This window comes from Gobio gobio, assembly GCF_949357685.1.
Source record: "Gobio gobio genome assembly, chromosome: 20".
NCBI classification, from domain to species: domain Eukaryota; kingdom Metazoa; phylum Chordata; class Actinopteri; order Cypriniformes; family Gobionidae; genus Gobio; species Gobio gobio.
Genome location: NC_137113.1, coordinates 29,084,948 through 29,098,376, shown reverse-complemented (window position 1 = coordinate 29,098,376; position 13,429 = coordinate 29,084,948). Strand labels below are relative to the sequence as shown.

Below are 13,429 nucleotides of genomic sequence, written 5' to 3'. Positions count from 1 at the left end.
CACACTGACAATTGATTGGTTGACTTACCGAAACAAGCCAATCAGGATGCTCTCCGTCTTACATGCGCTTCATTAGGTGCACACCAGCACACACACGCAAGGTCTCTCGCTCTCCCTCGCTCTCTCTCGCTCTCTGCCGTGCGCGCGTGCACAGTCTGTGTCTCACATGCGCGCTCTTGCTCGCTCGCTCTAGATTGCGGGAGAATTTAACTAATTTGCGGGCATCAGGGAGCCGCTATAAATATGCGGGAGACTCCCGGAACTTCCGGGAGACTTGGGATGTCTGCAGAAGTTCCCTTTCAAAGCCTACAGCGAACGGCCGGTCTGGACTACATCCTGGTACTTCCTGCTTTAATTACGTCAGTAGAACAGTTTGTCGACTAACCTCCGCCCACAAGAATACGCGAAAAAGGGGGCGTGGTCTTGTTGCTCCCTCGTGGAGAAGAGGAAGTGTTGCGTTCGGTTCGGTTCGGTTGCGTTTGTCGCCATGTCGTTCAGACGCTGTTATTTTCATCCCGGAGTCAAATCACCTTTGTTTGGCCTTCAGGGGCTGTAATTTGAGCGCGTTCATCTCCCCGTTATGGTAAGAGGCGTGACCTTCCTGGGCAACGTGCCCTAAGCTGCTGTCGAATCACAACACGGGAACCACTAGGCTTGTTTGAGATGCGCCTCGCCTCGCCTGAAATTCAGCCGAGACTAGGCGGCTGCAGTGAGGGGAGGAGTGAAAAAAGTGCAGGCAAGCCGGACAGTTCTCTCTTCTCGTAGTGGATCCGACACCTGCGAGATCAAAGGCGGATATCGCGGGATTCACACTCGTGCGCTTTGTTGCTGATAAACTGGATGTAATTTAAGTTCTGTTACTTTTATATGAAAATAAATATTATGAACAAGACACCCAAAGTTTTTGTTATTTATTTCCATTCGAAAGACGTGTTTATCAATCATTTTTACTTTAATTAGGCCTACATACATGTTTGTATATATATATTTTTTTATATAAATATGACAACAATCACATAACCCACAGAGAGATCGCCTTTGTTAGAGAGTTTGGGAATATTCACACATAAAAACATGATATCAGAGTTTTAAAATCAAACATTTTGAAAAAAAACCATACATCACGGTTGTTTAAACCAATAAGCATTAAGCTGTGTCGTCAGCAAGTCGTTTCCCATCATGCTTTTGCTCCGCGCAGTCGGTGGAGAGCAGCTGCGCTCGACTGCAAAATCCGACACATCCGCCTTTCGCTCGCGAGAGTTTTTTGACATACGTCGGCATGACATCAGAGCAAGGCGGACCGCCCTCGGACACTTTTCTAACCGGAATGCATCTCGCGCTGATCACCGGTGATCGGTTCTGCGCAGATTTCGCTCATCTCAAACAAGCCTAATGGCACAATCAGAACTCGTTACGTATTTCTGAAGGAGGGACTTCATAGAACGAGGAAATTCTCAGGCCGTTTTGAGGACAGTGAAAACAGCAGTATACAGATAAGTAAATTGTGTGAAAAATACTGTTTTTTTACACATGAAACATGAACACGTTATATTGCACACTGTAAACACAATCAAAGCTTCAAAAAAACCCCACGAAAAACGGGACCTTTAAAGCTCAATTTTTTCCTTTTAAAAGCAATGTTTAATAATAGGCCAATTTGATTTTTAAAAACTTTAATCTAAAAATATTTGAAAGTATTTAATCATTATTTACTTAATAGCATGAATAATTTATTATAGCTATTTTATAATGAATCCAAAAACAAAACATGAAAAGAACTACATTAGGAAGTGGCAATAGCAAATAAGCTAATGAGTGTCCTCTGCTGCCATCTACTTGTTATAGTCATAAGGCTTGTTCGACTTCACCCAGCGATGAGCAGACCGATCGGCGGCTGACTTGAAGCAGTGCATGCCGGTTAGAAATTTTGTCCGACTTGAGGCAGCGCCGACGCCACGTGACAGTGACGTATGTCAACAAAGTGCCGCGAGAGCGATTCGAGAGCAGCCGGCGATTACAGCCGGTGCAGTTTCTCCAGAGCGACTCTAGCTGTGTCCCAATTCGGGGGCTGCATCCTTCAAAGGCCGCATTTGAAGGCCGATTGCGTCACCGCAGCGCGACGAAGGCTGTCTCAATTCGAAGGAGCCTTCAAATGCAGCCTGCCGTCCCTGTTGCCAAGTCCCCGTTTTTTCAGCCGAATTAGACCACTTTTAAGTTGTTGCCGCGGGTGAAAAATTATTTCCGCGGGTTTGTTTCTACCCCATAAGTACGATTTCGCCGCTCCAACACCCCCAAACGTACAACTGCAGTGGAGAATTCGGCCGCTCGATGGAGAAAATCGCATTGGGAGTTTTGGACTACTTTTGTTGCAGAGACCTGGCAACCCTACCCACCGTCTTTCTCCCCGGCCGCGAAGGATAGAACCAACCAGAACAAGTGGATCCTTCGCAGTGTATTCCTCTGCCCATCCCGCGGCCGAGGAACACTTATACATGTAAGTAGCCTGTTGTGTTTTAATTTACTAAAATAACCAACGAAACGTTTTAAAAGCCGGTGGTCTTTATTTCTGTGTTACCACGGCACAGCTTTATTCGTTAGGTGATCTGATGTAATATTTCGTTTTGTTATGGATCAAGTTACTTTTAGCAGCTTTATTAAAATGAGGCAGCAAATTAGTATTTATTTACCAGGCCGGAAAAATCGAGAATATAGAATTTGAGTATCTATAAATATGATTTCTGGAGTATTTTGTATGTTTGTAGGCTACTGATGCATCATATTTTTAATTTTTCTTAAGATTGCACCCCTGCCTTGCAGGTAAAAAAAGTAAACTTATTACAACTTAAAAAATAAATAAAAAGTATGCAAGTTAATAGACACATCTTTTCTGAAATGTATTGTGCTGTTGTGTTTGTTGTTGACAGACATGTTTGTTTTCTCTGCCTTAGGATTGAAAGTGTCCTGGGACAGGTGAGGGAGTGGGAAACTTGGCCATGGTTTGTCTTCATGATTGAGGTGTTGGGACAACCCCACTGTCCTCATTGCCTCCATCCCTGAGGACACACCAGGGCCAAGTTCAGCAGTGGATGACCAAGATGAGGAGCAACTCCAGCCAAGAGGAGACGAGACGAGAGGATGAGCTGATGGAGAGACTGAGGGAGGACAGGAAGTTTCAGCGAGAGACAGAGGACAGCAGGGAGAGAATGGACTGATTGTTTTCTCTTCTTGAGAGATTGTTGAGAACTAAAATTTTGGTTTTGTAAATTAAAATGTGTAAATGAAATATTACCGTTCTACACATTATTTTTGTTATGCAAGTTATAATTTGTTAATAAAATAAATAATTCTGTACATTTATTTTTGTCATGTCAATTAATTTGTAAATGAAAAAATAAATTGTTCTATACATTTTTATTTACAGTACTTTTTACAACTATTTACATAAGTTATGTTTAAGATTAGAAAAACTAAATACATTTTAAAATTAACTGTACATAACAGATGGAAGAAAATGTTTTTCTATAGTCTTTTATTGAGCTGGGCTTTATTGACCCTGGTGAAGCCTCTGTCAGCGGGACATCATCTGGATCAGTGCATTTTCCACTGTCTACCAACAGGTTTGCAGTGCTGACTTATTCGACGGCTGCCATGTCGCTAAGATGTTTTCAGAAAGAGGGAAGAATAAATTAAATTAACTCACATCCTCAAAGCAAACAACAAAATATTTTAACATGCATAACTGTTCTATGAGCTGAACTCTGCAGGACAGCGGCCCTCCAAGACCAACGGTGCCTATCCCTGATCTATAAGACATATTTCTAGTGTATTTTATTTTTAGATTCTTTTTTAAACGATAACTTATATCAAAATGTAATATCCATGTGTTAAAAGTCAGTTTTTCATAAAACCACAATATTTGCCTCTGAGATGAAGTTGAATAAAAATCTGAGGTACTTCACAATTATACTCAAATACAGAGTAAATGTATTTCGTTACATTATTTGTAATATTTAGCAACTGTTGACAGCTGACGTTGAAGAGAACTGAAATGAACATTTATACTGGACTTTAAAGTTATATTCAACTGCCTAAAAACAAAACAGCTAAAGATGTTTACCTCGGCCCATTTATGTGCATAATAAAGAGTATAAACTATATAAAATCATATGTTGGTAACATATTAGTCAACGTTTTATTTTTATCAGTAGATACATTAGATTACTGGAGTAAATTGAAACCCAATACTTGCATTTAAAAGTGTAATCTGGCAATTTCTCTTAAAAAATCTGACGTCGCGGCGCGCAATGAATTCTGGGTTAGGCAAGGCTGCGAAGCATCCATCCAACTATCCTTCATTTCATGGGAAAAGAAGGACGCATTTGCAGGCCATATTTTGAAGGAGCCTTCGAAGGACCTACGAATTGGGACGGCCTTCGTCGCGCTGCGGTGACGCAATCCGCTATACCTTCCACTGTAAACGAGTCTCGGTGCGTCCTTTGAAGGCTGCGTCGGCCGCGCACTTCAAAGGACACGGCCTTCAAAGGACGCAGCCCTTGAATTGGGACACAGCTTGCATGAGGCTGCAGGGGCTCTGATGACGACACAGCCGTTCCACGATTGGCCAGATTCACCGCATGACAGCGATCACGTGTGTTTCGTGTTTATTCTAAAACCTTCAGCTCCACTAATGCGCACAAATCTGTTTTTTATAACAGTAAAACCTCCTTTCATGTAGTCGCGATATTATATTGTCATGTTTATCAAAATATAACTGATTAAAAACATAGACCCCACTTCATTGATAGTGTAGGCTTATATGTTGAACTTTATTCTTGTAAAAACACACGCTGTATTAAGCAGTGCATAAAGTATAACATGACAATAATGTATCTGAAACATCTGTGTATTGCCAAATATTGCATTTATTTCACTTCAGCTGATAAAGTGTGCAAACACAGCGCGAGCGTCACCGCGGGAAGCAGAAAGTGTCCGACTTCACGTCTGTGTTTGCAGCTCCTCCCCGCCTGCACGCGGCTACTCTCGCCGATCAGTTTCATCCAGCCGCAGCCGATGTCGAACACACCTCTCATTTCATTATGCCATTTTCATTTTAAATGTATTTTTTCCACTAGGGGACAGAAATTGTCCACTAAACAAAGCATGGCATATTTTCCATATCTCTATAAAAACGAGAATGTAGAAATTTATTTTAGGTAAAAAATAATCATGTGTTTAAAATAGTATTCTACATGTGTTTAAAACATTATTGTAAAAATGATTTTGATGTCTGTCTGGGGTCAAACTATTGAAGGAAAAAGTTCAGCATTTGAGCATGGAAAGGCAGCTTCATTTTCTGGTATTTTTTAGAATTGATGTGAGTATTAATACATCTCTGATCTGTTTTACTCATTTGGAACACAGTGAATCACAATTAATGAATTATTCTCAATTATTATTTGTGGAACAGATAAGGGGCTATATGGAATGATATTTTGGATACTTTTTATAATGATGTTTTTTTTTATCTGACCCTTTATCTCACATAATCCAAAGGCAATTGCATTTGTGTTTTCATTTTCTTTTCCATGTATGTAATGTTTTTATTTCTTTATAATATTGACACAGTTCTCCATTATGTTTGTATGTTACACAGACATTTTTAATAGGTCATAGTAACCCAATTCTGGTAGCTTGAGCAAAACACAAAACAGATTTGATTGTTTTATTGTTTTCTGCTCATTCAAAGCAATTAATATAGGATACTGTATTTTAGATAATTTTGTAAAATCTAAATAAGCATCACAGATCTTTATTGCCAAGGGTTTAAAAAAATGTTAATGCTTGTTCATTAAATAAACACATGGATGCAAATTTCATGTTGAGAAATGAGGATTTATTTAATATTTAAGAAAAGCATGCTATACGAGTTTTGTGCTTATGTCTTTTTACTGCACATTTGTGGCTCAAAATGCCATTACTTCAGCACAACAGCCACCTGAAACATAGAATAAACCACATTAGTTAATAAATATATAACTTTACATTTCAAACCTTCACAGACTGTTTGATCACCTTGTCTGAGGATATTTCAGGGCATCTCCAGTTGTAGAGGTAATACTGCTTGTGTGCAGAATCTCCCATTCTGAACTTTAGTGGCTCCAAAAAAGCTTTATTATCCATTACATCCATTGCAGAGAACACATCAAACCCCCTCTGAACAGGCAAATGGAGAGCAGAACAAGCAATGCATTTAAAAGAAGCATGACTCTACAGGTTAGGGTAGTTTGGATGTGACAGATGGCCAGTAAATATCTTCATGTCGGGTCAGCTGTATTGTGTTGATATGTACTTTGACTTACTGCTTTGCAGATGATAAGCGTGTCCTCCATTAGCTGCAGCAGCGGGGTGGCCTGGCTGATGCAGTAGAGAACACAGGCTGCCTTCAGGCTTTTATGCACAGGGTGGTTCAGAGCCGTATAGGGAAGTGTGTAGAAGCTCACCATGTCAGTTACTGTACCGGCCATGCTCTGCATACAGACATATGAATGGCATTTACCCATACGAACCCACAGTGACACGGGTGTCACAAACACTGGTGATTATCTGGAAAGGTCTTTTTAAAGCAATATCCCTAAATTTCAACTCAGGAAGTCCCTATGTGACATATAAGGAACACCCAGGTTCAGTCATGTGACAATTTGTGCATTTTTTGTTGCCATGGCAACATTTCCAAAATGGTGGTCTGTCTGGTTAGCACCAGAGTTAGTTAATACGCTTGTTTTTGTTACTAAAGGTATGTTTCAACCCATGCAACAGTTCTAACATTTTAATAACTTATCATAGATTACACTTAACCTGATTTTAATACATTTCTTAAATAAACTGATATAAAACAAGTTACGAAAATATTGTGGTGACATATATATGTGTCACATCCGGCTGTTAACCTTACAACAGTTGGTGGAATTTTGATGTTATGTATTTGTCATATTAAGAAAAATATTAATGAGCTGCTCAATTAATTTAGCAGATTCAATAATTTTTTTAGTGTTATATATTTTCTCTATGTTTTAAATAAAATCTGGGACTCAGAAAAATGTTAACAGCACTGTTTAATATAATTGAAATATTGATTAGTATTGATCTGCGCATGATCTGCACCAAATGTCATGGTGGCTGACAAAATGTTACGCAACTGTTTTCAGACTCTACTAGCATCTCTACATTTCACTGGCAACAATAATTCTTAAAATCAGCAAGCAGGGGATAAGTGTTGGAAGATCCGTCTATGGCTTGATATGTTTTGTTAATAATTTTTTAATAATATGCATAATTTTGATAAATGTTGTGGAAAAGAAAATAAACTGAAAAAAAACTGCTATTTAGCAAAAAAATTATTAAATGTTTTTTTTTTTTAACTGAGAAATAAATGCCCAATGTGACATATATGTAACATAAAAAATGTATCATAAACGCCCAATGTCACATATGTGTAACATTATAGATCTCTCACAAGGAGGGGTTGTATTTCAAAAACAACTGCAGAAACATGTTACAAGTGGTCCATTAAGCCTGTTTTAGGATAAATTGGTCCGGGTTCTTGTTTAATGCAGCACATGAGAGCGAGTTGAAAGGTCCTTTTCATCATACTGACCTCCACAACATATGTGTCAATCACACCATCCTGAGGCAGAAGCCAGTGCTCAACATCCTTCAGGGTCAGAACAGGAGAGAGATGAAAAGCCTGTAGATGTTCTCTCAGAAGAGCCTGAACCACTAGCACATCCTGCGCAGTCATGGGGCGAAGGCCAGCAGTTTTTGTGGTCTGGTGTTATAGATAAAGAAGGAGGAGAGAGATTATTACTGCATGCAGTTAAAGGATGTGCAAACTTTCTCTCGCGTCTCCAAATGGACTCCAAACAGAGGCAATGCACCTAAACTAGCTACAAACGTCTTTATTCAAGACAGTTTGGGATTACTATGATTTTTGGAAAGATATTGATACTTCTATTCTTGTTAATCACCTTACACCTGGAATTTAAAATCTTGCCATAACATTGTAAAACATTAAAGCACATCAATACTTTGAAACTTTTTGCAGGAAACATGAGGGACTCAGGAGGGCAGTCTGACCTCAGGAAGCCGATTTAGCTTGAGGGCACGCGGCAGGGTCATGTTACGAGTGAGAGAGAAGAAATCCAGCTCAATCAGCTTGCGTGGGTTCAGCGATCTGTGCCAGTACCTTTTAACAAGCATAAAGAATAACGGAATTTACTTTTAAACAATACCACAAATAAAAGCGCAGTGGTTGTCTGGGAGAGTAAGAGAAATATCCTGGCCATTTCCATCATACCTACAGGTTGCGATAGGCTTTGGTAGGACCGCACTGGTGCTGTAGACTGCTTGAGAAATCCCCTGCTGATGGACACGTCTGCTAATCTCCTTGATCAGGACTGGTGCCACTCTTTTTGAGCGAAGTTTTTTGTGTACGCACAGGAAGTTCACTTCCACCATCTTTAATTCTCTGTGGAGCATCTTTGTCATTTGCATCAACCAAAATGATTGCAATAATTTTAACCAGCTGAGAAAATGCTGCACTTACGTGTCAAATACTTTAATAGTAGCAGGAATGGCACTTATAAATCCCACTAGTTTTTGACTGGAGTTTACTCTGACTCCACAGTGCCATTGCGATTGCCCTTCAGGGGGGAATAGAGCCCTGCATTAAGTGCAAAAACGTACAAAGAAATGATAAGATCAGTTGTTTGTGATCATATGTAACAATATATTAAGAGATAAAACAAACCAGAGCAAGAACTGTGGAGAGTAGTGCAGGCGAAGTGTGTTTTCATCCTCTTCCATGTAGTTTTCATTCAGCAAGTCACAAAGTTCTCTCAGCTACAATTACATAGAGAAACATAAGGAGGAACCTATAGTTACAGGGCTGAGGATAAAGATAATAGTTTGTCTTTTACTGTAGTTCCCAACTGGTGGGCAGAGATGCAAAAATGGGTCACAGAGCCAAAGATTATCTGGTTGGAGTGGGTCTCTTGAATGAACAAATCACTTAATTGGTCAAGTCTGAAGTAGACGTAAAATGACCATCATCGCTTGTGTGTGTTGACTTATAATAAAGTAATCTATTTAAGCTCTGTCCTATCGGTGTGATGGTGTCATCAGACAGTTTTCTCTTAAAACAGGTATTTTGAGCAGGAGGATGGAGTATACCAAAGAGCAAAACCATAATAAACAGTACCCTTGTAAAAAAAAGTTTTTTTCTTAATTGTATCGAATGTGCACTTACAATATAGGCCTACTTAATAAAATCTTAAGAGTATATTTAAAAAAAACTTAAGTACACTTTTAAAAAGTCACATAAAAAGTTTTACTTTACAGTAGTGTTGTACTCGAGAACGGTCTTGGTCTTCTGACCGGGCTTAAGACCATTTTCTGAAGGTCTTGGTCTTGTCTTGGCCTCAGACTTGGAGGACTCTGGATTTTTTTTTTCAAGACTGGTCAAGACCACAACTGCTGGGATATTACTAAATTTCATGGGTGTGTTTTGGGCGTAACGTGCAATAAACCAATCAGAGTCTCATCTCCCATTGCCTTTAAAAGTTGCACCCACGCAATGGCGGATTCGCTATTTACAAAGACTGAACGCTTCTCCAGAGAGGAATCCTTTAATTTTTCATATTTAAAAATGTTTTTATGCTGCTGCACATTCCTGTGTGTAATAAGCAGAGTGTACGCGTGTTGTGGACCCGCTTATAGGCGCATATTACTAACACGCTCTTTTATTAACAAAAAAAATATTGCGGCATTGACTTTAGACCAGGTTTTAGTTGGCCAACAATGCAGTCTATTTCAGTTGCCTCAAAATAATGCGCCTGAACACACCTCGTTTTCAGACCAGCATGCCCACGGGTGCACAAATGGGCGCAAATGCATTTGCTATATAAACAACATGGCGCAGGACGTGAAAATGTTAACTGCGTCGGGCTGAAACTAGCAAAAAAACACTTGCATGACGTCACGCCTGGTGCCGCATTGTGCTGGGTGTGTAATGGGGCCCTTGGTCTTGTCTTGGTCTTAACACACATTGGTCTTGGTCTCAGATTAGGTGGTCTTGACTACAAAACTACTTTACTGTACCATAAATACTTGTCAGCACATTCGGCAATATACTGTCACCATATTTCAAAGACACTAAGTAATTATTACCTATAAAAGTGTACTAAAGTTCTTAAAGGGTTAGTTCACCCAAAAATGAAAATTCTGTCATAAATTCCTCACCCTCATGTCGTTCGACACCCGTAATGGTGCGTTCACACCGGACGCGATTCGCGCGAGTGATTTACATGTTAAGTCAATGCAGAGACGCGAAATGGCATTCTGCGGCGCGATTCGCGCGAATGAGGCGGCGAGATTCGCGCGATTCGCGCGATTGAGGCGGCGAGAAGGACGCGACTTGAGCGTTTTGAACGCGCGATTCGCGTGAATCGCGCGAAACGCTCAAGTTGAAAAATCTGAACTTTGGCGGATATTTCGCGCCGCGTTAACCAATCAGGAGCTTGCTCTAGTAGTGACAACAATGAAGAGAAAATCTGTATATTAATATCTGGTTCAGACAATATGATTATCACTGTGATAACATTAAATGACATGAAACACAACCCAGTCTCTTTTTGTTAAATGCAAGTTTATGTATGATCAATAATACAAAAGTATAAGTAATGTATAACAAGCTATACATGAAATAAAGCAAACAATGCAGTCAAACATTCAAAGTCAGTGCTAGTAGGCTAACGTTACAACTGCAACATACAGTTATAGCCTAAAAATATAAAGTAATGAAACTTATCTTTGCCCTCAGCCTAAACGATTTGCCAGGGAACAAATTATAGATCCATGAGACCAAAGATCGGCCGTTACAAGACGAATTATAGCTCGAGACACAGCACAGAGACATCAGAGCCAGCGGTAGACGGCAGAAGGACTGGCCGAGGAAAGGTTGCCCTCGCCGGCTTTCACGTGCGCTGAGCGCGCTGTCCGCTGGAGCTCACAGCTCCGACAACGGCAGATAAAATGTTCAAATAGGCACTGTTTATGTAAATACACCACAGATTTGAGCTTTAAACAACTAGATTATCGACTGAAAAAGTCTTAAAACTACGTTTTGTCACACATTAACAGTAGATATGAACAAAAAAAAAGACATGTAAACACAGCCCATGTCAGCCATTTCTCAACGAGACGAGCTGCTGGCGGAAGCCCCGCCCATGACGCGAATTTGCATCTGTTGTGCAGTGAATGTCACGCGCGATTCGCGCGAATTTCACGCGCGATTCGCGCGAGTAAACTCAAAATGTACACGCGTCCACCTTCGCGCGATTAGCGCGAATTATTCGCGCGAATCGCGTCCGGTGTGAACGCCACATAAGACCTCCGTTCATCTTCAGAACACAAATGAAGATATTTTAGTGTAAAGCTGATGGCTGAGAAAGGCTTCAGATAGGCCTCCATTGGCATTCAGTACATTTACACTCCCAAGACCCATAAAAGGCACTTAAAACGTCATTACAAAGTCCATCTCACCACAGTGACTCTACAATAATTTTACGAAGCGACGACAATAGTTTTTATGCGCAAAAAAAAATTAAAATAACGACTTTATTCACCTCTTCTTGTCTTCCGTGTGTGCCTCCACGACGCATGCGTGAGATTATGACGTAGCGCCGGGGTTCGGGAATCCATGAAATGCACACTTTAGCCCCATTTTGAGAACTACGCTGAGACCTAAAGCACGATCAATGTAGAATTCAACAGCTTAGATACGCGCGTCTTCCTCTGCTTGTAAACAAATCGCTTCTGGGTCATGTGTCCGAACGCCAGATCTGCGTCATATTCTCGCGCATGCGTCGTGGAGGCACACACGGAATACAAGAACAAGTTGGATAAAGTTGGATATTTTAATTTTTTTTGGCGCACAAAACCTATTGTCATCGCATTGTAAAATTATTGTAGAGTCACTGTGGTGAGATGGACTTTGTAACGACGTTTTTAGTGCCTTTTATGGATCTTGTGAGCGTAAATGTACTGAATGCCAATGGAGGCCTATCTGAAGCCTTTCTCAGCCATCAGCTTTCAACTAAAATATCTTCATTTGTGTCTGAAGATGAACGGAGGTCTTACGGGTGTCCAACAACATGAGGGTGAGGAATTAATGACAGAATTTTCATTTTTGGGTGAACTAACCCTTTAAATTTTAGCTAAAGAGTGTACTTTGTCCATCCCTGGATTTCAAGAACATTTTTGTTCACTTCTGTTCAATAAATAATTTTGGCACTGCGTTGGTTGAAAAAGTCCTCTCTCTCACCTGCTCCTGGTTGCCCAGGTCAAGCGTGTCCCACATGAATTCCTGTGGCAGTGAATACGACTCTTCTCGAACACTGGCCGTCTCTGACTTAATCGGCCCTTGTGACGTCACTTCCTCATCTAAAAGAGAAGGAATGCCCTTTGTAGAGATGCACTCAGTTAATGTTGTTTCTAGCTGTGCATTGTGCCTCATACCTATTTTAGGGACTGGCTGCGTATCCCAAAAGCGGTATGTGTGCTTACGAGCCTCCTGTAGACTTTTTGGAGGCCCCTGATCAAAAGAAAACAGGTGCAGGGCTTTTTGAATTTCCTGTTGCTTCTCCTCAGGAAGAGAGACCAGCTGGGAACAAATTCAACTGATGTGAAACAGGTAATACTCACACATCTCATTAAAAAGATACACATAGACAGATTACTAGTTACCATTTCGAAAGGGTCCCGCGGCCCCTCTTTAGCCCATGTTTGGTCCTTGTGTTTCTTTGCCTTCTTCTTCTTCTTCTTGCCTTCAGCTCCTCTGTCTTCCTCTAAGCTGTATAAAAGCAGTACGATTTCAAATAAAAATAGAAATAAAAAGAGAAAACATTGGAATGAATAGATACAGCACTTACAGGCTTTTCTGCTTGGCCATGAATGTGTTTTCGGGCATTGGAGCAGCCAGTGAAGTGATCGTTGATCTCTGCAGTTGTGGATGTTTGTGCTATAGAGCTTATCTTAATGTGCTGAGGACAGGCGGGAGACACCCAGCCTCCACACACACACACACACGCACGCACGCACGCACGCACGCACACACACACACACACACACACACACACACAATGATCTCTTATCTTAGGAGCCCTTCAGGAGCCACTAATAGTACAGTTTAAACCATTAGACTGTGAAGGGTAATGTGTTCAAATACCTATACATTTGTTTTCAAATTAGATTTAATATATTCATTCTTGCATTTTTCATCATAACAAAATGCTTTGCTTTTAAAGTTTGCTATAATTTGCCAAGAATTAGTAGCATGACACTGCAGTTCCAGGACTGCATTTCTAAAACAGAA

General features: G+C 40.5%; 1 protein-coding gene across 1 annotated transcript; it reads right to left on the bottom strand.

The window, feature by feature from the left end:
* Positions 1-5,585: 5,585 nt before the first annotated feature.
* On the bottom strand, positions 5,586-13,167 carry nmt1b (N-myristoyltransferase 1b). The gene is made up of 12 exons (XM_079846085.1): positions 12,987-13,167; positions 12,802-12,907; positions 12,574-12,718; positions 12,380-12,498; positions 8,807-8,898; positions 8,603-8,719; positions 8,354-8,524; positions 8,134-8,242; positions 7,655-7,825; positions 6,360-6,527; positions 6,073-6,213; positions 5,586-5,995 (listed from the first exon to the last, which is right to left on the bottom strand). Exons 1-12 carry the CDS (start codon positions 13,022-13,024, stop codon positions 5,975-5,977), a joined length of 1,398 nt encoding a protein of 465 aa, XP_079702211.1. The 5' UTR covers positions 13,025-13,167; the 3' UTR covers positions 5,586-5,974.
* Positions 13,168-13,429: the final 262 nt, after the last annotated feature.

Excerpts from the sequence above, each read along its gene's own strand:
- nmt1b (XM_079846085.1), bottom strand. The coding sequence starts at position 13,024 with ATGCCCGAAAACACATTCATGGCCAAGCAGAAAAGCCT. Across the intron at positions 8,243-8,353 it reads AAGCCTATCGCAACCTGTAG|GTACTGGCACAGATCGCTGA; the intron begins GTATGATGGAAA and ends GCTTGTTAAAAG. Across the intron at positions 6,528-7,654 it reads TTGACACATATGTTGTGGAG|AGCATGGCCGGTACAGTAAC; the intron begins GTCAGTATGATG and ends GTCTGTATGCAG.